Source organism: Alexandromys fortis, unplaced genomic scaffold (genome assembly GCF_014885135.2).
Source record: "Alexandromys fortis isolate MF-2015 unplaced genomic scaffold, M_Fortis_MF-2015_v1.1 scaffold_106, whole genome shotgun sequence".
In the NCBI taxonomy this organism is placed as follows: Eukaryota; Metazoa; Chordata; class Mammalia; order Rodentia; family Cricetidae; genus Alexandromys; species Alexandromys fortis.
Genome location: NW_026067980.1, coordinates 285,045 through 309,980, shown reverse-complemented (window position 1 = coordinate 309,980; position 24,936 = coordinate 285,045). Strand labels below are relative to the sequence as shown.

General features: G+C 39.8%; 1 protein-coding gene across 1 annotated transcript in view; it reads right to left on the bottom strand.

Annotated features, from left to right (window-relative positions):
• Atf6 (activating transcription factor 6) overlaps nucleotides 1-24,936 on the bottom strand; it is a 174,991-nt gene that overhangs the window by 64,161 nt on the left and 85,894 nt on the right. The window contains exons 12-15 of the mRNA XM_050158193.1: nucleotides 24,190-24,303; nucleotides 23,507-23,606; nucleotides 19,534-19,601; nucleotides 18,081-18,195 (exon numbers count right to left, since the gene is read on the bottom strand). Of these exons, the coding sequence (XP_050014150.1) occupies nucleotides 18,081-18,195; nucleotides 19,534-19,601; nucleotides 23,507-23,606; nucleotides 24,190-24,303 (397 nt within the window). The remainder of the gene's footprint in view (nucleotides 1-18,080; nucleotides 18,196-19,533; nucleotides 19,602-23,506; nucleotides 23,607-24,189; nucleotides 24,304-24,936) is intronic.

Sequence of the window (24,936 nt, the reverse complement as noted above, 5' to 3'; positions counted from 1 at the left end):
GTTCAAATGTGGACATCCCAATGTTCTCAGCCATCCAGGCATTCGTCCTCTAGGCTACCGGATCTCCACTTTCTTCTAATAGAAAACCTTTCCTCAGACAAATAGCCTCACAGCTAGGAAGACAACTTCAGGATCTTAGGAAAACAAGGTGAATGGAACTTAACTAGTGTTTGTGAATCTGGAATCAAATGAAATTACAGAATGAAAACAGGTACAAATATTTATCCTCTAAGAAAGTATGTATGCTGTACCCTTCAAAATTCCATTTATTTTGTTGAGCTTTGACTTACTATTTCTGAACAGTGAGAGTTCTTTTGAAAGTTGAAAACAAAACAACAAATTCCATTAAACTTATTATGTAGTTACCTGTTGATTCAGACCATTAGGTAAGAATTCTACCTGTAACTCTCATAAGACTTCTAGAAAACATCTCTAATGACAAAAGAAGACTTTATAGATAACTGAGCAAAACAACCTAATAAGTCCATGCTCAAAACTTTAAGAATCCAAAATTATGGCTCTTCTACCCTACTTATATAGTTTTGAAAATCTATTTCATCATTTCTTGGTCTTCTGGCTAACACAAGCATAGAAAGATATTTCATGGCATTCTAAAGTCAGATCTACCAGCTCCAATTAGAGTTTCCAATCACATTTTAGAAGCTTTTCTACAAAAATACTAGTGATATGCCTTGTACACGTGTATGTACGCATGCACGCGCACACACACACACACTCACACACACACACTTTTTAACAAAGCAATCTTTGTTAATCCTCATCCCCATCTCCAGGTTTTTTAAATTGGGGTGTGGTGATGCAGCCTTTAATCCCAGCACTCAGGAAGCAGATGGATCTCTAAGAGTTTGAATTTGAGGCCAGTCTTATCTACACAGTAAGTTCCAGGCCAACCAAGGCTACACAGTGAGACCCTGTCTCCAAAAATAAAAAAAAAAATAAAGAAGACTTTATGACTCAGTACTAATAATAGGCAAATGATTCATATTTGGGTATCACGTTCTAATACTAGTTCCTAGAGTAGGCTTATTATTATAAAAGCTTTTCCAACCACTTGCAAGGAAAGGAAAAATCCCAGAGATTTAACTGTTGTAGTAGGGCTTATAAAAGCATTCCACCACCAAGTCAGCATGACATAGTGTTAGGTCAGGGAGCAAAATGCAAACACCAGAAATCTTTAACTACAAAGGACTTGCATATTTTTTTAGAAAAAGGCATACTTAGGATTAGGAACAATTTATTTCAGTCTGGCATACAGTTTGACAGTTTAGGAGTAAAAGGAACAGTGAAAGATGGTGGCTATATTATATTAAGAGCAGCTATTTTAAAGCTTAGATTGTCAGTGTTGGTTGAAAAATTAAAGAGCATTGGACTTCCCTTACACTGTCCATTACACACTGTGTACAATTAGACGCCTGTCAAACACTAGGAGGAGATGCAGTCCCTGGAGCTTTTCTGAAGCAGAAGAAACGCCTTCCAAGGGAAATAGGAGAGCAGAGTGGAGATGGGAAAGGAGCAGATGACTTCCTGTTAGGCAATGAGCTTTGCTGTTGCTGCTTTTTAGTAACACATTTGAGCCTGAATATAAGAAGAATAAATTCATTTTACCTTGCTACAATTTAGGATTTTATTATGAAAATAAAAGTCTCCCCTAAAACAGCTTATAAATCTAATCTACACGGGTGAGAAGAGCTACGTAGTCATATCCAGTTTAAGGATAGGTTCAAATTCTAAAGACAGTTTTCCAAATACAAGTTCAGGGAAGAAATTCAAATAGTGATTAAAGGACAACTTTATGTCTCAAATTGTTTCATCTTATTAATGGAGAAATACATTCTTTTCACTTGTTCAAGTGAAACACGCAAGGTAAAAGAAAAGTAAGCAAACACCAGAAGCTAGGCTCTTTCTTCACAAGCACTGATAGACTTGTAATGAGACTCCCTATGATCACAGAAAAACAAAAACTGAGTTTAAATTCAGAAACATTTACATTAAAAGACATATTATTAAACAATTTAAGAATAAAAGGAAAAGTAGAAATGGTGGCCATACTGTTCAAGAGCAGATAATTTAAACTTTGGATGACTATTGAACAAAACATGCTAGCTGAGAGTCAGTGAGGGGCTCAGCAGGTAGAGGGCCAAGCCAACAACCTGAGTACCACTTCCGGGACCCACACGGTGCCAGCTGTCCTCTGACACCCAATGCACCAGAGCTCATGTGCCCCACCCCAAGAATAAAATATAAAAAATAAACATGCAATTTAAAATCTTTCAAAGGAAATGTTAAACTGGGCAGTGGGCACACCTTTAATCCCAGCACTTGGGAGGCAGAAGCAGGTGGAATCTCTGTGAGTTTGAGGCCAGCCTGGTCCACAGAGTGAGTTCCAGGACAGCCAGGGCTACAGGGAGAAATCCTGTCTCGAAAGAAAGAAAGAAAGAAAGAGAGAAAGAAAGAAAGAAAGAGAGAGAGAGAAAGAAAGAAAGAAAGAAAGAGAGAGAGAAAGAGAGAGAGAGAGAGAGAGAGAGAGAGAGAGAGAGAGAGAAAGAAAGACAGACAGACAGACAGGAAAAGAAAAAAGAAAATGTTAAAAATCTCAGCTTTGCATTTAAATAATTCTTGTTTAGAAAATAACTTTCTCAGCAACTTTAGAGTCAAGTGTGTATAGACAAGCAAGCCTTAAGCTGGTTTCATCCTTGGCAAACACAGTTGAGGAAACTCCAGAAGAAAAATCCCATTAAGGAAAAATGATTGGTCAGAGAGATATGACAGAACAACCTTTTTCTGTTTTGCTTTTTTTTAAGGGGGAGGGTAAAAATAGTTGGGGGGAGATGGGGAATTAATTAAGTTAGCATTAAGCACTCAATAGTATGGGAATGTTTACATACTAGCAGCACGACAGTGTCCCCTCACTGTATGACTGTCCCCAAAGCATGGACAGTTACATAGACTCACGTGGATCTGATTTCTATCTTTACAATGTTACTTATATTTAACTCACATAACTGTTTTAGTCTCAGAGCTGCGAAACTAAAATATGGAGCTTTCAGATTTCAATTTCATGTTTCTATAAATAAGGCCGGAGGAGAAATTCCTTCCCCTAGAAGTAAAAACTCCCTTCTAAATGCCTATGCAAACACTTACACAGTTTATTCATGAAATGCAAGTCTGCTCCTATCTGTCTTCTGTCTAAGAACCAAAGTCTTTAAGCGTCGCCCACAAGTTCCTTCATGATTCTGTCGTGTTCTGTTTCCCAGAACCCACTCTGCATTCCAACCGTTTTTCTCGAGAGTCCTACCCATTCACACAGGCGCCTCTCACACCATGAGAAAGGCCACACCGCCTCACACTCCCTCTCAGGCTCTTCATCCTTCTCTAATCAACCTGGGGAGTGCTTCCTTCCTTTCCTGGTACCTTCTCCCTCCTCGCAGTTACTGCACCTGCAGCAGCTCCAGAGCCGCTGAGCCCTAGTCAGGAGACTGTCTTACAAACAGAGATAGGATGGGCTGCCTTCCAACCACAGTCACCTCAGTCAACGCATCATAAACACTGAGTTTATGTGTAAGCGCAGGGCATTCTGGGTTACATCTTTGTCTTAGAGCTCCTCTCACCCTGCTGTAATTCTGGACTGAAAGTGACTTCCCCACTGTTACTAATCCCTAAACAACAAAGATCTCGACTTCCTTGTTTTCATACACGGTAAGTAGCACACTGAAAGAGCAAGCAGTGAAAATGTACGGAATGAGTAAACAATGAAGCAAAATAGGATCAAATTTTATTAGGAAGAATCTGACTAACAGGTTAGGGCTTTTAAGCCGTTTATGTTACTTTTCATTTTCCCCTGAAAAACTGCTGAGCTATGCCACACCACATAGTATTTCCAATCAGGCAGATGCCTTCTAGACTGAACTTTTAAGGTTTTCTATAGGAAAAGAGAGAATATATTTTTCCCCACTGAAAGCACACAGAGGTTCATATTTTGCTCTGACTCTGGGAACATGCCAGAGTACTATGCATTACAGTATTATTTAGTCCTAAAGAAATACAACTGAATAACTAGAGTCGGTCTATAGAACAGGAGCTACACAGGACTGCTCATCTGGGCAAAATGAACGTACTGGGGAGTACCAGGGAGGTACACAGGGAAAGAGGGTTGATGCTGGCTCTGACTCATGCTCCTACTGTTTATTTATAGCTTATTAGTATGAGACTTATTTTACTTGGCAAAAATACAAGATTCTGAATGACTAAGCGAGGAAGATGTAAGAGAATGTCTAAGCGTTAAAGCTCCAGAGCCGCATAACAACCTGTAACTTTGCTGCATCAACAGGTTCTCTGAGGTCCCTGGGGGCTGCTGCACAGTGAGGCCACTGCAGAACTGCCAACTTCCCGAGCTGCAGACTTCACTACTACAAGTAAAACAGTGATCAGCCAAAGAATTGACTTCTCTGCAGATACCTCCATTTATAAATGCTAAATTCACTAGTTGGAGTTAGATTTTCAGATTGCTCTGGATATACAATTATTAATTTCTTTTTAAAAACATCACTGACTGGAAAAGATAGTCAAAAGCAATTTTAGAAGACAAGCCAAAAAATTGTGTGCAGCAATCTGAAAAGGAAATATTTTTCAGTGATCACTTAGAATGACTCGTGTCTTATGATTTCCTTCTTAGCACTTATCACAGACTAATACCTCATTGCATATTCACTTATATACTTGCTTAGTGTCTGTTTGTAGAACACAAACTCTAAAAATGCAAGCTCTTTTTTTCCTCCATCACTGTATATTTTGTTACAAGAACAGCCAGGAACAGGATGGCTCTTTAGTAAATACTTGTGGGAAGAAAGACAGTAAACCCGATTACAGGTCATTAAGTAAGAGCTCTGAGGACAGCAGCAGGTAGAAGAGCTTCTAAGGATGCACACATAAGTAGCAACTACTCAAAAAAGAGCTACGACTAGGATAAAGGTGTTTGAAAATTAAGACCAATTCTTCAGAAGATATAAGGAAATATACCTTTTGAGGGGGAAAAATATCTATTATGCTCTGAGGATTTCTCACAGTTTTGTTTTCTCTTAAAAATGAACAAAAAATTTGATCAACAGTCAGAAATGGGTGGAGGTATTTCCCATTACATTCAGCTTCTCAAGGATGCTTGTTTCACAGTAAAATTAATATTTATGCTGTAGTAGGTGGAAAATAAACTTTCCTTGGTTTACATGTTAAAACTAGGCACAAGGCACATAAAATGGAAGTAAAAGCAATTAAAATGTTACTTATAACTAGGCACACAGTACGTAATAAAACAGAAGTTAACTTTTAAATGTTATTTTGAACTTCTTTGGTTATAATAAACATTGATAGTTAATACCATATTCTATTCTCTTAGTGTAAGATCAAATGCAAACTTGGTAAAAATAATTGTAAAATAATAGGTTTTCATATGACAGGGAACCATAAATACATAGGAACTTGGCTGACCATGAAAAGCTTAGTTATTAGTCTCACATATTTTCGTGTGCTTGCGTGTACATGTGTGCATGTTCATGTGTATAGGGATGCATGTGTGTATATGTGTGTGGAGGCCAGAGGTCACCCTTGGGTGTCAATTCTCAAGTGGCAAATCTCAGGTGCCGTCCACTTTGTTAAGACAATCTCTCACTGGTTTCTGCCTCCTTGGTGCTGGGACTACCACACTCAGCATGTTTACATTGTCTCTAAAGGTCAAACACAGGAACTTAAGCTTGAACAGCAAGCATTTTACTAACTGAACTATCTACCCATCATTATACTTTGCTAAAAAATAAACTTTGTAACTAAAAAGCATGCCCTAAAGCCTCGGGCATAAATGAAGTCTGTTTCTTCAGAACAGACGAACTACTTTATAATATGAATTAAGCTATCTTATTAATCTTTTTAATAAGTTGTGTTATTTGTGGATGAGCTTATGATTTTATGACTCCCGTCTAATATCAGCACAAAAAGATCAGATGAAAGACTGAAAAGTTTCTAATTACCAGCTGATGTCACTAAAGGTGTTCAAAGGGATGTGATGCAGTCAATCCGAAAAGTCCTGGGAGCAGCTAGAACATGTGTCCCCTGTCACTCGGCTGTCTTTAATCTAGCTCTATAACTTCTGTAGACATGTGTCCACTGTCACTCAGCTGTCTGTAATCTAGCTCTATAACTTCTATACACATGTGAAATGGACACTGAATCATAATCAATATAAATAATTCTAAAATTAGTACAAAAGATGGTTCAGTGGACATGGATACTCGCCACAAAACCTGACAGTCTGAGTTCAAGCTCCAGGACCCACAGGGTAAAAAAAAAAGTACCACAAGCTGTTTGGAAAGAGGTGTTGCCTGTAAAGTTCTGCATCCCATCCTTCAAATCCTAGAGAGGGGTAGATCTGAATTATTTCAATCAAATATCTATAAATCCAGTTATGTAATGGAGTATACCTTGAACATACTACTGTAACATATCTTGCAGTTTTAATACCATACCAATTTCAGTCTGTTGATAAGGAAAGAATATAATAAATCCTTCTGGGGATTTGTGAGAGGGAAGGGGTCATATGTGATTTTTTCCAACTATAGTGGGAACAAACACAAGTTCTTCGTACAGAATCCCTGATTCAAAGGTCACCCCTCAAAGCAGAGAAACAGACATGTACTGAACGCACTGTGTTCAGAACAGTGCCAGGTCCGGATGTAGTACTTTATTTAAATTTATTAACAACCCAGAAGAGGTAACTATTATTATTACTGTTTTAGAGGCAAGGACACTGGAACTTTGGACAGGATCTTCCCTGAACTCCAGTTTGTAAGCTCAAGAGAGCTGGTAAAAACCCAGATCTTTCTGACTTTATGCTACATGATTATCTACCAAAAACTGCTGCATTAGCCCCTGCCAAGAATTATGTTTTTCTACTGAAAAGTAGCAATTCACAGTTGAATGGAAAACTTACTTCTTATTTCTCAACAAGATTGCTATACATTAAACTATTCTCTGCTATTTTCCTATTCTTTAAGCCACTGTTCAGAAGGAATATATTAATACATATTCTTAAATATTCATTCTAAAGTTTGATTATGAAGCTCTTTTTTAATTAAGTAAAGGAAAAGAAAGCCTAATAGATCAGAGAGTGGCAGACAGCTCCCACAAGAAACTTATTTTTAGTTTCTCATACTTTAGGAGCACTTCTTAACCCATATGTATTTGTCCAGCTTGGTTTCTAGAATTTTGGTTTGGCAGTATTCTCTGCCCACTACACGGATGCTGCAATTATCTATAGTGTATGCTATATTTCCAAAGAATATGTAAATAATAATTCATTGGCAGAGTCTGAAGGTTGGACACTTGAGGTTGAGGGAGTTCAACCACAAGGCATCCTTTTATGAAGCTCCAGGAAGCAGTGCAAACTTACCAAGCCAAAGACAACTGGCAGCTTGGTATAACCTTTTAAATTTGCCTTTGCTGTAATTTTTTTCTTAAAAAAATAGTGGACAAAACACAGCACTGGATGTCATACAATACTGGATTTCTACAAGCGAAAAGCAGACTTTGAGCCACACGTTGCACATATGTAAAAATTAATTCAAGGGCCAACAAGATGTCTCAGCAGAAACAGGACTTGTTGCCAAGACACATGATCTGAAATTGATCCCTAGGACTCAAATGATGAAAAGAGAGAACCAACTCCTGCAAGTTGTCCCTGATCTCCATACATGCACTACAGTATGCAGGTGTCCACACGCAGACACAGGTACGTGAACATGCACACACGCACGCGTGTGCGCGCGCACACACACACACAATTTAAAATAAAAATTGACTCAAAATGGACCAAAATGTAAAATAGGGAACTACAAGCGTTTTAGAAGAAAACTATATGATACCATCTTTGTGAGCTAAAGCTGACAATACTTCACGAAGCAGCAAGCGCACAACTCATGAAATAAAAAGACAACAAACTGGATTTCATAAAAATTGGGACGTTTTGCTCTTAGAAAATATTGAAAAGATTATAAACATGAGTGCATGCAAGTGTGTGTGTATGAATGTGTTCAAGCATTGTGGCATATGTGGGTGAAAGCACAAAATATACAATTAAATTTAGTTATCATTTACCACCTACATTTTTAAAAGGCTTTTAAAATAAAGCTTCACCCTAAAATATGTACAACGTGGCACAGCTACAAAACTTTACTATCAATTCTAATTTTAATGATATTAAATAATAGCTCTTTGCTTTATGTTGTAACAGATAACTAAATTCAGTCACAAATTTTATTCTTTGGGGGGGTCAGGGGATGGAGACAGGATTTCTCTGTGTAACAGCCCTGGTTGTCCTGGAACTAGCTCTGTAAACCAGGCTGGCCTCGAACTCATAGAGATCCTCCTGCCTCTGCCTCCTGAGTGCTGGGATTAAATGTATGCACCACCACCGCCCAGCTCAGATTGTATTCTTAAAGAAAATTAGAATATTCCAAGTGGTATAGTTCCCTGGAATGCTATAAAGGTTAATGAGCCAAAAAGTGATGGGACAAAAATTAAAAATGGATACCAAATAATCAAATATTCCTAATTACAATAGCATAAAATTAAATTATTACTTACTTTGAAAAAGATACTAGCCATGTCTAATGGAATTTTAAAATATCATCTATAAGTAATAATTTATTCTATAAGTTCTTATGAAGTTTCTATTTCTAACAACTGGAACTTGGGAAAGATGAAAAAGATGAGGGAGAAAGAAACGGGAAATAGCACTTTCCCAAGACCAGGTATTTCTGATGGCACAACAGAGGGAAGACAAACTGTTATGTGTTGATGCAGGTGTGCTATCATGCCTGGTAGAATATTCTTGTCCCCCACGAGCTATGATATCATAGCTTTAGGTAAAGTGTTTTAGAGCAGCCAGGAACTGGCCTAGCTGTTAAGGCTCCAGAAGGATCCCCTGTACAGGCTGGCCCTTCCTAAGACTGTTGGTGTGTGCTGCCACAACACCTCACATTTACCTTGTATATCACAACTATCACATCGCATTATACTTAATTGTGTGTTTTATTCTCTAGATTCCAAGTACCTTGAATGCAGGGCTCTGCAGCCCCACCTTAGTCCCTCTGCTGAGAGATTTCAGGTTAGTCCCGGAAGTCCACAGTACAATTTGGCACTCTGCCAAGGCTCAACAGCCTGTGACGCTCCGAGGCTTACCATCCCACCGCTTCAACACCCACTTCAGACTCTCTCTGTCTCTCCGGAGCTCATTTGTTTTCTCCCGTGTCTTCATGCTCACTTGATAACATGACATTGAATTTCACTGGGATACCAGAAAGCATCAGGACGCCTTCTCTTGTCTTCCTAGAAACCCGTGCTCTCCTGAACTCCGTCACCAGAGAAGAGAGGACGACTGGGAGTGCAGTTCAGCAGCAGCTTACCTGCCTAGCACAGGAAAACACCCGGGCTGGGAGGAGGCCAATACAGACAAGGGTTTAGAAAGGGTAATTCTTCTTGTCTGAATTCTATCCTTTCTCAGAGATATGATACTTCTTTAACACTGTTCTTTCCTATCTACTGATGAGTCTTCAGATATATACAGCTGGTAGCTACAGTTAAAAAAACAGTACTTTTCTGCTCCTTTCAGCCTTGGATAGACAAATTCATAGCAGCTTTGCTGTTCTAGCTACCCAAACCATCCCTAGTCTTTCTCTTCCACCTCTAAAGGCTCTAGTTAAAGGTATCAGTGACTTTCCCGTTAATACACCCAGGACACACTTACTTTCATCTCTGTGATTCTCAGCAGTGTCTGAGAGTCAACTGCTTCCCTGACAATCTTCCCCTCTTGGCTTTCCAAGCTTGTGGCCTGCTCCCGTTTAGTCTCCTTGCTGGCTCCTCCTCTAATAGTCCAAAATCCAATTCTACCCCACCTCTGTACTCTTCCTATACCTTCTTCCTAGGTATAGAGTCCATATTCCCATTGATTTTAATGAGGTAGGTTGATAATTCCTAAAATGTTATTTTTAAAGCTCAGTTGTCCACTCTTTGAGGCTTAGAGTCAGAGCCACTGGTCTTTCGTGTCAGACATATTCCCTTAAATGAGTCACCATTTATACCAAACATATAATTCTGCCCACGCCAAATCCTTCAACTTCATTTCATGCTAGTCCCTGATGCACTCCAACTCTTTTTTAAGCTCAAGGAAATTTTTATTAAAATCTGAAAAAAACTCCAGGACAAGCAAGCTATAAATCTCTGCAGCTGCCTGGAAAACGTAGCATGAATGAATGAAAAGGCCAGGCCATTTGAGTTAAACTGGCACCGAGGTCACCAGCCTGGCAGACAAGCAGGCACATGGTAAGGAGGGGAGTGCCGAGGAAAGAATGAAGCCAGACTGTGGGGAAAGCATGCCCAGTCAGAGAGGGAAAGAAGAAAGGAAGTGACACTTTTTGAGTAATGCAGATTTATAAAGCTGCATGTGTGCAGCTCTATGAGTCTACTGCAAACTGACTGCAAACATAAAACTCCACAAACAATCACATGACCTGAAGAGCCTTCTCTTGTTCTCTCTGCTCAACTTGTGATGTCTTTCTTTCAGAGGAATTCTCCATGCAATGACAACAGTCATTCTTCAGAGAGTTACTTCAAGGCATTGTATGACCAGACACAGACGACTCCAGATGAATCATCCAAAAAATAGTTTACAGTTAAAGTTGGCAATTCTTTTTTATATTTTTTTAACATAATAGGTGTCACATGAGGAATAAAGTGTTCACACGGTCCTACCCTTTTCGGACATCACAGATACACATTATGGATAGGCATCTAGAACTAATCCATCTGGGGCTTAGTCATTCTGTAGGTTAAAATGACAAAAATCTCTGAAAAATAATCATCTCTGTCTGCATATTACTAAGGTTAGTCTCTCAAACATGAAATCCGAAGATCTTACTAGAACCTCCCTGGAGCAAAGCGGCACTGAGTCTTGTAAAACTGCACTTGAGTTCACTTATTTTGAAAGACTGATATCTACAGCCAACAGGCATAGATGGCGCTGATAAAACAAACGCTCAAGAGGCCGTGCAGATGGCTCAGTCAGCGAAGAATCTGCTATGTAAGCCTGAAGACCAGAGTCTGAGCACCAGAACTGTGTGGGCCAGTAGGTCGGTGGGGAGGGTCTGGGAAGAGTTGGAGAAGGGGGAAAGCATGATCAGAATATATTATATGAAAAAACCTTTTGTCAATAATAAAAAAACAGTTAGGCACTACGGTATGTGCTTATAATTCTAGCTCAGGGCGGTTGGGGGTTGAATAGATGAAGATCTCTGGGGCTCGCTGGCTACTCAGTTCAGCATAATTAGTAAGTTCCAGGTCAAGTGAGAGAACCTGTTTTAAAAAAATCCAGTGGACAACACCTGAGGCTCCACCCACAGCTGCCTCTGGCCGCTGCCCTCTATCACGCTGTGGTGATGATAAAATTAAAGACAGTAGGAAACTGATGGATTTGGCATCCAGTTCACCCATCTGTTCACTTACTCCTTGTTGAGTATGTGCTACATGCCTGGCATTGCGCTATGTAGTGGGGACAGAAAGAAGACTAAGGCAGAGAGGTTTCTTGACCTCAGTGTATTTATTCGCTAGCAGAGGCAATAGGCATGAAGCCAACAGTCAAATAATTAGATGTTAGGCTCCAACTTATAGCTAAATATCTATCTTGCTGGACTTTGGTGGAGTATCCATATTATAGACTCTACAGCTCTTCAAACAAGATCTTTAAAGTAGATTAGCAGCAATATGTGCAAACAAATCACACAATTAATAGATGAGAAGTCTTAAAAATAATGAAATGTCAAGGTTTAACATTGCTGAAGGTATCAAAAGTTAAGCAACTAAGAGTACAAAATGAACAAGTCACTGTAAGTGGGGGGAGGAAAGAAAAACGACCTGAGTGTCTTAGACTTTAATCATAAATCAAAGACATTTCCTATAACATAAATAATTGCTTCCTTCATAATTAAGGTTTGTGACATCACCAAAAAGCTTGTACCAAGTTCTTTTGAGACATAAAATGATTTCACAAGCTACTTTGCTAGTTTTCTAGCTTAATTTTATATGAGGAAAAACTCAAAGGCTATATATAAATTTAATTAGAAACAGTTCTATCACCTTTTAAATTTTAAAAACTGTTTCCCATTATTAATAAATAACCATGTCATTCATTACTTGGAAGACTTCTGATATCTTAGGAGCACTTTAAACATTATTTTATTTTTTAATCTGGTTTTAATTCCATATACATGTCCAGATATTGTGCTATGTAGTTGGGATAGTAGTTATATTGCAAATAAAAACTCTTCAGCTTTTTCTATGCTTTGCTTTAGACATAAAAACATTAATACAGATGAGGAACAAACATTGTGTTGACTTGGTTAATTTTCCTCAGAACGTCTGTCAAGCACAAAACATAAATACGTTCTCACAGTTATATGAATATAAACCCAAACACAATAGTCTCTATCTGTAGGGGAAAAGAGCTGGCCTAGCACAGTCAAGTCCCTGAGGAGTCGCCATGCATGCATGCACGCACGCACTCACGGGGATGGAGATCTGCTTCCTTAGGGATGCCCAGGCCATCATCACTTCCATCAGTGTCATATTTACCAAACACTCCATTTGATTTCGTTCATGTCCTCTCTCATTTCTAGTCTGGGTTCGGTTCTGATTACCACGAATGTAATCACCGTCAGCAGTGATTTCTGCTTATAAAGCTAACTGGGATTTTCATTTCACTCTCAGGGAGACCTGTAATATCTGATGCTGCTGACGACTTTTTTCTTGAACCCTTCTTCCTTTACCTCCAAATATTAAACAAAATAAACAAGTTGATGCTCTTTTCCTTATCTATACTCTACTCTTCCATTTCTCCTCTCCTGTGCTCTCCTGCTTGCGCCTGTTCTTTCTACACAACAATACTTCATAGCAAATGGCTTGCTTTTCCAAAAGGGCTTTGCCTTGGTTTTGTTCTCTTTGATAATAAATCAAAGCAACGCTAATGTGTTTTTGTACATAGAGAGTAATAGGATTAAACTCCAAATTGATTGTTTTTAAAGATATGGAAATAAAATTGCTTCAAAAAGGCAACCTGGGAAAATGACTAAGAACACAGACTCTGGAGTCAGACTTCCTAGGTTAAATTCTGGCTCTGCCACTTTCAAATTATGTTATAGTAACCCTCTGTGCTCCCTATAATTTCACTACAGTAAGAACTAAAGGTTGATATGTTGTGCACTGTAGGGGTATTAAGTAAAACTCACATACACACACACACACACAAAAAAAAACCCTAAATATTTATCCCATTGGGAATAACAGACATTCATTTATAACCACCTGAATAAAGAAGGACCTGTTCTTTTCTGATCTGTTGTGGGATATCTGCACACTGTGTAAAGATGTGCCGCTGTGATTGGTTTAATAAAAAACTGAATGGTAAATAGCTAGGCAGGAAGGATAAGCAGGACTTCAGGGAAGAGAGAGGAACTCAGAGGAAGAATCAGAGAGGTGTGGAATTTGCCTGTGAGGGAGTCGGATGTACAGTATAGGAGAGAGGTAACCAGCCATATGACATAATGTAGATTAATATAAAATGGGTTCATCTAAGTTATAAGAGCTAGTTAGGAACAAGTCTAAGCTAAGGCCAAACTTTCATAATTAATAATAAATATCTGTGTCATTATTTGGGGGCTGGCAGTCTAAAGGAAGTCTGACAAGGAAGCCTGATGCACCCACTGTTCCCCAGGCCCCCTGCTGCTGAGAGTATCTTGGTGATGTGTGCATACGTGGCTGTGTGGAGGCCAAAGCTCTACATCAGGTGTCTCCTGTAACGGCTCACCACCTTATTTTTGAGACAAGTTCTTTCACTGGACACAAAGCTTGCTAATTTGGCTGTGGATCAATAAGCTAAAGGGATCCTCCTGTATCTGCTTCCCATGCCAGCGCTGAAGTAGCAGACACATGCCACCATATCCAATTTTGATCTGAATGCTGTGGACCTGGACTCGGAGTCCTTGGGCTTATACAGCAAACGTTTTACTAACTGATCATCTCTTTAGCCCAAAAACCTGTTCCTAGAGAGAAACTTCCCCAAGATTGGAAAACCTTTCTCAGATACACCTGACTTGGAAACTAACACATGGATGGAGTTTCAAAGTTCGCTGGAGACAGCTTAGGCAGCATTCCTTACCCTTCTCGGGTTTTCTCTTCCTCCTCGCTGGCGTCACTTTCCTACCTAACTTCGTTGTTCTCAGAATCTGTTTCTGGCCTATGCTCTTGAATTCATTTTCTTACATTCGTTAATCCCACACACTCTCCCTAAACAAACTATTATACAAACTAAATACGTTATATTAAGAAAAAAATATTGTATTTAATTACTTTTTTCTTATTTATGTATAGTTTGTTCAAAGTACCTTGGAAGTTTGAGAAAAGCTACTCTCCACCCCTGCCCCTCCAAATCATACCAAAGCAAGCTTTAAAAAAGGAAAAAAGACAAAGGAAAATGAGATACGAAAGCCTGGAGCCCAACAAGGAGAGACGAGCCTGCTGTACTGGAGGGAAAACCAGGCAGAAGAAAGTCAACACAACAGAAATGTTTTCCTTTAAGGATTTCTTCTCGCTGACCCACAGCAGGAACTCAGTAGTCACCCCAAAGCTCTCTGCTGTAGAGAAAATAATGTCACGGGCAGAAGTGTGGGATGGGAGGAAGCAAAAGGTTGCGATTAAATAATGGTAGAGTAAACAGTATGCCCACGTGTACTTCTTTAGCAATTAAGACATTTGGTTAAACACAGTAAAAGAAAGCAACCTGGTTGTGCTAGCGGCCTGATTGTAAGTGTCTGGCTCTTGCTAAGCAGAGACTGGAGTTTCAAAAGTTCCTTATTCCTGAATGTCCAATGCCATCATTTCAGTCATGAGATTAAGAACCCAACAAGAGCAAAGTCCACCTCCTCTTACTCATACCACATGACTTCACCAAACTTTTAGGAAAGCATTTCACACCAAAAAGTGGAAGAGAATGCCAAGCATGAGGTAATCCATCCATTACTTCTTGTATTTTCATTTTAGTAAGAGAAAAATGAGCAATCCAGGTATTTAAGGATTGGATTCCTGTTTCATGACACAGTTTAGAGCCAATGCAATAAAGTTAACTTCCATTTCCCTTCTGTTAAACAGAAAGAAAGAAAGAAAGAAAGAAAGAAAGAAAGAAAGAAAGAAAGAAAGAAAAGAAAGAAAGAGAGGAAGGAAGGGAGGGAGGGGATGTTGTAGGTTTATATGTACTCTTCCTAGATATAAAATGCTAAATGATAAATTATAATTAGGAAATGAAAGATACAGACAGAATGTGTGAAAGACCCTTAACTGAACTACCTGAACATTCCATCTTTTAAATGGAAGGAAAAATCAATAATTTCCAACAGCACTTTCCATCATTAAAAAAAATGAGACAAACATTTTAAATGTGTAGGAAAAAAGTAATTCTTGTATCTTCTTAAAAGCATCATTATCTTCTTTATTTAAAAAAAAACTAGTCTCCTTTAATAAAGTCTCTCTCTCTCTCTCTCTCTCTCTCTCTCTCTCTCTCTCTCTCTCTCTCTCTCTCTCTGTGTGTGTGTGTGTGTATGTATGTGTGTAACTTGTTCTCATCCCTACAAGGACATTATAAAGGCAATGATTTCAACCCATGACTTCACAGCTGCTGCTTCTACTATTTGGTATACTCTTTTGATCAAATGAAGGCATATCCTGAAGAACTTTTAAAATTTAAAAAGCTAATTGGCAATTAAAAACATGCTTCTGTAATAAGTTCAGTAACACAGTCATGTCAGCAGCCATCAGGTCCTTATAGAGTACAAGATCCATTCTAAAAGGTTTACTTTTCCTTTAACCTTAACCATAATTGTACCAGTAGAAGAACAAATCATTTAGAGCCTTCATGAAATTCTGTCCTCAGTTTCCCCCTTGACACTTAGAAGAACATTGAGCTGGTAAAGAAATAAACTAATTGTCTGGGAGAACAAGATGAGCATAGGAATTCTGTGAAAGGCTGTGCTCACTAGACGACAAGGCTAAAGTATTCCAAACCTCCTGGTATATTTGATAATAGCTGAATACATGTGTTACATCTCATCTCCTCAGTCTCCAAGGGCCCATTTTTCTCTGTTACGGAAACCCACTAACGATTTCTAATGTAGAAAATCACTAACTAGTTCACTGTCAATTTCTGTCAGAATGATTGGCAACAGCAGCTGAGATACGAAAAATCATTTTACTGTTGGTAAACACTTATTTCTAATTACACATCCACTACAGTCTATTCTTTAAAAATAAATGGCTTAGGCAGCTAGAGAGATGGCTCAGTGGTTAGAAGTGCTTATTCTTGCAGAGGACCTGAGTCCCAACACCTACATCAGATAGCTCACAACTGCCTCTAACTCCAGTTCCAAGGGACCCAACACCCTGTTCTGGATTTTGTGGGCAATGAACTTGATGGGGTTTGAATGAGATGTCCCCAGTAGTCTCAAGTATTTGAATGCTTGGTCCCCAGTTGGTGTCACTGTTTGAAGGAAGTATGTCACTGAAAGTGGGCTTTGGGAGTTTAAAGACTCATGTCATTTCCAGTGCGCGCGCGCGCTCTCTCTCTCTCTCTCTCTCTCTCTCTCTCTCTCTCTCTCTCTCTCTCTCTCTCTCTCTCTTTGCTTTGTGACTGTGTGATATGGGATTCCCCTCTGTATGCTGTAAAATTCACTGGTTAGTAAAGAAGCTGCTTTGGGCCTACTGCAGCACAGAATAGGGCAAGGTGGGAATTCCAAGCAGAAAGAGGAGGAGAGAGTAGGCAGAGTCAAAGAGAAGCCATGTAGCTGCTGCAGGAGACAGACACCATATGCTGGACAGAACCTTACTGGTAGGCCACAACCACATGGCCATACACAGATGAATAGAAATGGGTTAATTTAAGATATAAGAGCTAGCCAATACGAAGTGTGAGCTAACAGGCCAAACAGTATTGCAATTAGTACAGTTTCTGCGTGATTATTTCAGGTCTGGCTGGCCAGGAACAAACTAGCAGCCTCCGCCTACAGTTGTGGTTGTGTGAGCCCCAGCTTCCTGCTGCAGCCACCATGATTGCACCTTGCTGCTCTCATTCCACCATCATGAACTCTGGAACCATAAGCCCAAATAACTACTTCTTCACAAGCTGCCTTGGTTGTGGGGTTTTATCACAGCAACAGACAGTAATTAATATGGCCTCACATGCACATACCAACATATAAAAGTAATCAATTAAAAACAAAATTGATCTAAAAATGGCTTAGGATACAAATGACTGAGGAGTTCCAACCATGTCTGCTTTCCTGGTTAATGTACAGCACTCTAAGGGGCTGTCAGATGGAAACCCTATGGAGAATATATTGTCACTTTACAGGGAAAGCAGATGGGCTGTAAATGCCTGTGCTTTTTCATGCGGTCTAACATTTAAAAATGCTAGTATATACATTTGTGCTTGCACAACCTGACATTATTTGACACATTCTACACGAAGGAATGCAAACATTAATGAAGAAATAAAGGAAAAAGAAAACTTGGGAACATAGATCTAAACACTCTACAGCTGACAAATTAATCAGCCTCCATTTCAGAAGTCTGTTCCTTAATTACCAAATAGGCATTGGCTTAAAACCCATAGTAAAAAATGACGTTTTCACTTTCCCTTTGGTTAGAAACAAACAGTAGAGTACAGTGGTGACAGGAATAAAAAACAAGGTGTAGGTTGTGTTTTCTAAGGCACAAAATGTAGCCTGACATCAGTGCCATGCTCAGCGTCTTCAAACGCTGACCAGCTCCGTCAACTGCATCCATCACAGCACTCACTCACGCTGCTGACTCCAACCTGCCTCCTGCCTACCTCTGGACCTTCTACAGGACTCAGGTTGAGGTCTTATACACACCAGACACTCAAATATATTTGTTTCATTCTTTCAAAATGAACTTACCCTTCGAAATGACACAACGTAAAACGTGTCCCCGCGCCTGCGGATGGCTTCGAAGAAGCCTTGGTAACTTCCTGGTGAAGCATAATACACTTGCAGCTCATTCCCGGAATTCCTACTAAAGGGAGAAGACAGAAAATACCATTAATATTCAAACATATTAAGAATTCCTTCCATTCTAATTCCATTCTTAAGAATCTCTTTCAACCAAAACAGTAGCACTTTAACAACAATTTTTACTTTTTAATCTTTTTTTAATTGGTACATATTTATGGGGTACCATATAATGGTCAGCTACATTTCACTTACGCAAATGATATGGTCTTATTGCTATTGTTGCTTGGGGTACAGGAAGATCAGACATGGGGTCTCACACCTGCTGCACTAACCAGCTTGGTTCACAGCACAGGTCAGGAAGTGCTATGACTACAATTCCGCCCCACTGCAGTTAGCCCCTTAGTCCTGACTTTCTAAGTTACATTCACCCAGCTGACATCTGAACTGTTGGACACTGCACTCTCCTGGAATCTCTCAAACTCTTCTGTAGTACTGTGTAGTAACAAGAGATTATTTTTAGGTCAAACAGACAGAGTCTGAAGTCTAGTTCTACCACTTAGTTCGCTATTTTGAAAATTATTAAAAACAAGCAAAAAACAAACCCCCTACCCTTTTCATATATAAAATACACTTTTGAATCATTATATAAATTTAAAGATAAGATTATGTAAAGCACCCAGTCAGGGTGGACAAGATGGCTCATTGGGTAAAAGTACCTGTCACACGAGCCTCATGACTGAGTTCAATACCCAGAGGCCGTATTTAAAAAGCCCGCAGAGGCAGGTAGATCTCACAGCCAGAGCTACACAATGAAACCCTGTCTCAAAAAACAAAACAAAAAGCCGAACAAAGGACACAACTGTAATGCCAGTATTGCTATAGCAATGAGAGAGGTCAAAAAGAAGAATCATCTGGAAGACTGTGGGCCAGCTAGCCTGGAATTCACAGTGCAACAGAAACAGAGAGTGACCCTGCATTAGGCAGAAGAGAGAACAACTCCCCAGAGATTTTCACTGACTTTCCTTTTCCTCTGACTTAGTTACACATATATGCACACCCAAAATAATAGTTTTTTAATGTGACCACTAAGCAAGACACCTACAAAAGAGAAAAGGCAATACCTCTCTCCCTGAGGCTTATGAAACTGATAAGAATCATGAACAAAAAAGCAATATGCACTTAGGATTTTCAGTAAAATTATCAATGAAAAACATTCTGATTAAATTTGTATTTAAGAGATTGGGAAAGGTGATCTTTTGGGATTGCTAATTGGTAGTATATATTAATTTGAAAGGATATAAAAGTTGTAAAGGAGCACAAAAAGGAGGTGTGAATTTCAACTTCACTAAAATACAATACAGTTCAAGCTCTCTGGCCAAGAGCATTGGCATCTTCTTACCTGATGCTAGTGGTTTCTGTGTACTGGACAGCCATCAGTTGAGAATTTGAGCCCTGCTCCAGAGCACCCTGGAAGAGAGAAAAAGATTTAGGAAATAAAACAAAAACCTTCCAATACTGACTATACATGATTTGTTATTTAGAATCCTTCGGGTCATACTGTAGACTGAGAATATATCTCATGCAGTCTTATAAGACACTTCAGGCATTTCCCACAAAGTTTACAGAAAGAATGAGAAAGTTCAGTCCAACCAATCTGAGTTTTACAACCAAGTTGTACAAGTATAACTGGGCATGTAACAACTTTCATTTGTCAAAAATTATTATGTTACAAGTTTTTAAGAAATAGAAAAGGTGGGCTGGAGAGATGGCTCAGCGGTTAAGAGCATTGCCTGCTCTTCCAAAGGTCCTGAGTTCAATTCCCAGCAACCACATGGTGGCTCACAGCCATCTATAATAAGATCTGGTGCCCTCTTCTGGCCTGCAGGCATACAGACAGAATATTGTATACATAATAAATAAATATATATATTTTTAAAAAAAAGAAATAGAAAAGGCTCAGAAAGAAACAAGATTTCCACTGTTCACCAATTTAACACAAATTCCTCATGCCTATCACGCCTATCAGTTATATGTCATGAAAGGCATCTAACCCACGACTCTCTTGGCCAGAGAACAATTCAGTGTGGAACCATTATCAGTGGCCCACATGTTAACACTAGAAACTTCTATTTCACAAAACAGCATTTTCTCTGTCCTCTCTCCTCTTAAATTTTCTGGAAGTTTTGTAAGCTAATCTTCAGGAGAGTCTCATAAGGGTTTCATAATTCAAAGGTGCATTGCTATAATTCCATCACAAAGTCACCTATTGTGACTTTACAACAATAAGTATTTTTGATATACAAATAATAGTCAAGTCATAAATGTCCTGAAATGTATTAATTTACTATGTTCATACATCCATGCTTATATGAAGTATGGCTTCAGAATTAGATATCTGCTTTCCTTTAAGAGGCTCAGGGGTTTAGACTCCACCAGTAAGACAAACTTGCTCCAGATGTGGAAGAAGAGACCGACAGTACCCTGTCCCTCTGGCTGTGGAGGCAGCTGATATGCACAGTTTAGCAGATCAGTGTGCTCTGCAGTGTGAGGCTAGACCAATGCCAGGAAGCAGCTTTGGGACTGCCAGGTCCCCACAGCACTGGCTGGACCTGCCTATGCCCTCAAGGAGACCTAAGAACCAATAAAGCTGCAGCAGTAGGCAAAGAAGGATGAAGAGGCTCATTCAGGATAATCATAGACACAGACCCTCACAAGTCAGAACTTAAGCTCAACTATACAAATTTTAATTATCTATGGCTAAAAACAGTTGCACATGGTTAAAGTCTGTGCTTCTTGATATCCTTTTAATATGCTTGAGCATATTATATAACATTTCCAAATAAACATTAAGCTTTGCCTTCCCATGTGTGCTTTCCTCCCTCCCTCTACTCCTCCCTGTCTCCCAACCCCAGACAGTCTCACTTTAGCTCTGTAACCCAGGCTAGTCTAGAACTCATTATGTAGCCCAGGCTGGCCTCAAATTCATGATGATCTTCTTGTCTCAGCTTCCTGGGTTCTGTGACTACAGATGCAAGTCACTGCCACCATACCCCGCCGATCTCTCTCTCTCTCTCTCTCTCTCTCTCTCTCTCTCTCTCTCTCTCTCTCTCTCTCTCTCCGTCCCTCCCTCCTTCACCCCCTCTTTCCCTTTCCTTCAAGACAGGGTCCCACTATGCCGCCCTACATGGCTTGGAACTCATATAGCCTAGGCTGGCCTCAAACTCACAGAGGTCTGCCTGCCTCTGCTTCTCCTGCCGTCAAAGCGCCAGCATGTGAGCACCACCATGCTCAGCAAGATGTTTCTATCAGCACCTAAAGCAAATATGCAAACCAGGTGAAAATTTTTATATCCAAAAATAAAACCTCTTTCTTGTCTCTTATTCTCTACCCCACAGATGGAGATTTCTCTACAATCAGCTCCATTTTTCCATGTTATTTTCCCAGGTTCACTTCACCGGGCTTTTGTCATTACAACCATAGTGAAGCAGCCATCCTGGCCACCAGTGAGTTCTAATGGGAAGTGTTGACAGTAATCATCTGCATTGTTCCCCGGGCCATTGGCTGGGCTGGGGCAACACTGCCCTTTACCACTCTCCATCTTAGTGCCCAGCCCCTTTCAAGCACTGGTTCTGTTGTAGCCCACACATGGGCAGTGTCTAACACTGAGTTGATCACTGCTCTCTCTCTCTCTTCTTTAGTTTCACACTGGGAAGCACCACCCAAAAATCAAACATTTAGCCTCAACCTCTCTCCTAAGTCCAGACTTGGATATATGATTGTCTACTAGATGTCTTCAATCAAATGTCTAAAATTCATATCTAAAGTTCTTGACTCCTGTTTCTAACTCCTTCCTCAGTCTGTGTCTCAGTAAATGACATCACTATTAATCCAGCACTTAAGACAAAGAAATCATCACCAGTTCCTTTTTATTTTATAGCAACAATTCCTTAACAGTTTTACTTTCAAAATATATTTGGATCCCCATTCTTTCCTCTACCTTCATATTCACCATAACAGAATAGAGCCAAAGATCTCTCATTTGGGCCACTGACATGGCATTTTAGCTGACCTACCTCCTTCCACTCACTCCCCTCAGTCTACTTTGGCAGCTAAAATGATCATCTTTGTCTCTTTGTTTTTGTTTTATGGGATGTGGTCTCACTACATATCTCAGACTAGCCTTGAATTCACACTCCTGCCTCTGTCTCCCAAGTTAACTAATGAGTTCTACCACTCCTAGCCAAAATGATCTTTCAAAAACATAAATCAGATAAGTCATTCCCCTGACCAAACCCAGCAGTGGAGCCCTTAACACCTAGAATGAAATCCAGAGTTCACACCAGAGCCATGCTGTGGCGGAGCTCTCACCTAGGCAGCCTCTGAGGTCTGATCTCCCCCCCACCCCAGCCTCTGCATCCCCTCCAGCTTTACCCAGCAAATACGCAAACCGTTCCTCCTGGACCTCTTTGCATTTGCTATTCCTGAGTCTGACAACTACTTCACTGCATTCCCCCTAAATCCTGGAGCTATGAAGAATTCACAGAAGAGATGAGCTTCTATCCCATCCAGCTGTAAGACGCTGAGGCTGTCAGAACAGCTGAATCAATACAATATCTTTCTAAAGTGGAATTTCTTGAGAAAAGCCCTCTCAAGTGATTTAATCTAAAATAACCACTAATTTCTACATTTAAATTCTAACCTTCCTACCTTAATTTTTGCATAGAAAACACACTTCTCATTATAAATGTGTGTTTGTTTATATGTATGTACGTATTCCTTAGTTCTCCCTGGCTCATTAGCATCATCATAGTAATGTTTATTGGGAAATCAGTGTGCCAATTGCTAGGCTACATGCTTCAGAAGTAGTAACAAGTACCTCACGAATGACAGAACGATTAAAATGTCACCTTCTGGCAAACAAAGAAGTAGAACTGAAAAGTCCTAAGGTAACTAACTTGTAGTGGAACATGCCTAAGTTCAAAAGCGCCCCCATGGTGTGTTCCTCCCGACAATCTGCCATGTGTTTATAACATTCCCTTCGAAAAGGGAGGGGAATAAACATTGTTATTTATTGTATTGCCTGTGCTGATAGAGAAAGGGGGCAGGAGGGAGAGAGAGACAGAGAGAGAGAAAGAGAGAGAGCACGTGCAGGAAGGAGCGCCATGCCAGGAAACGCTGCTGCTGGAAGACCCAAACTAACGTGCTACAAAAGCTGCAGAGGGGTTTCCGTGGCAGTGGCTGCTGCATCAGAAGCAGCCACAGTGAGGAAGGAATAAGGCTTAAGTCCCCAAATCTCCCACAGAAGAAAGCAGCTCCACTGGGAGAAGCTCGCAGCAACTGTGCTGTTTTCTTCAGACACAGCGGAAACAAACCTGAAGAACACGGGTTTTCTGTTGGTGGTTTGTCATCCGTCTGGATTTGGTCCTTTCCACTTCATGTCTATGAACCCAGCCTCGAAGCTCATGGTTCAACCTACAGAACAGATTAATCAAATATATTTAACAGAAGTCAACTGTTTTACTCTTTCGTTGGAAATTAATTTAATCATTCTGTAGGTCCCAAAGAGCCTAACACACCTGACTACACAACAATGCTTTCTGGTTTGAAAAAAAAATGCTGACATTTAATATTGTTTTTAATAAGACATGCATTCTTATAAGGCAACCTCCTCAATCATGAGTTCAAAATTCAAAGAAATAAGAGCAAGTATGTCCAGAACAACACAAACATTACCTTCCTAATTTGAAAATAAACAAATGATGCTGTCTGCTGAGAACATTCTATCCCCAAGTTTACCCTTGCCCTGACTTTAACATCCACTTCATCCTTTAGCTTTCAAATGAGAAACACAAACCAGGCAATCAGCACATTAAATAGACCTATCACCACCTCTGCCGGGCTGGTAGAGCAACCAGACAACCGACAGTCTTACAGTACCCAACAATCATTCAGATTCTCTTGGCCTCTTAGTAAACCTGAAGAAATTGCGTTCCTAAGTTCTGAAGCCACCACAGGAGGCCATGCAGGTGTCTCTGCAGCAACCCACAGCACTCACCTGAGAGATTCTGTTGTATTAATCAGAGGCTGACATGGAGGTGGAGGAATATAAAGCAGTGGTTCTTCAGTTAGCACCATTAAGGCTTTGTCATTTGAAACAGAATGATCATATCTGAAAGAAACACACAGAAAAATTGTTTCTGTGCATCATAAATTTTATAAAGTTTACTAGTACTGATTTGTCATTAAAATAAACATATACCAAACTGAACATACTGTGAGACAGAAATGAACATAATGAAAAAGTAAAGTATAAACCAGATGGTAGAACTATCACTTTCTGAGCTCCTAAGAGATGGCAGAGAAATTCACACATGCTTAGCTACTATTTCCTGGGCAGCGCATAGTCTGTGTCTTTGGCGAATTCAATGAACTATATAGTGTTGCTGGAGTAGAGGAGGTGACACGGTGGCGAGAGGAATGAGGGAAAGAGCTACCAGTAGACAGGAAAATACATTATTGCACGACAAGGCTTAAAGATTGCGGTCATTGCCATTCTGTGATAACAAGTTTGTGTGAAGTGGGGTAGAGTAAGACATAAAACAATTGGCAGGAAAAGTAACAAAGTTGAAATCTGAATAAAACCGTTAGAGTCGTGGATGACTTTGAGTCACTAATAAATACCAGACGACAATAACTAGCTCTTCTGTTAACTTGGAAGGTTTGCTTCTTAACTGTCACACTGCTTTATGTCACATGAATTCATACCAAGGGTGTGATAAGAAACAAAACCTAAGTTAAAAAT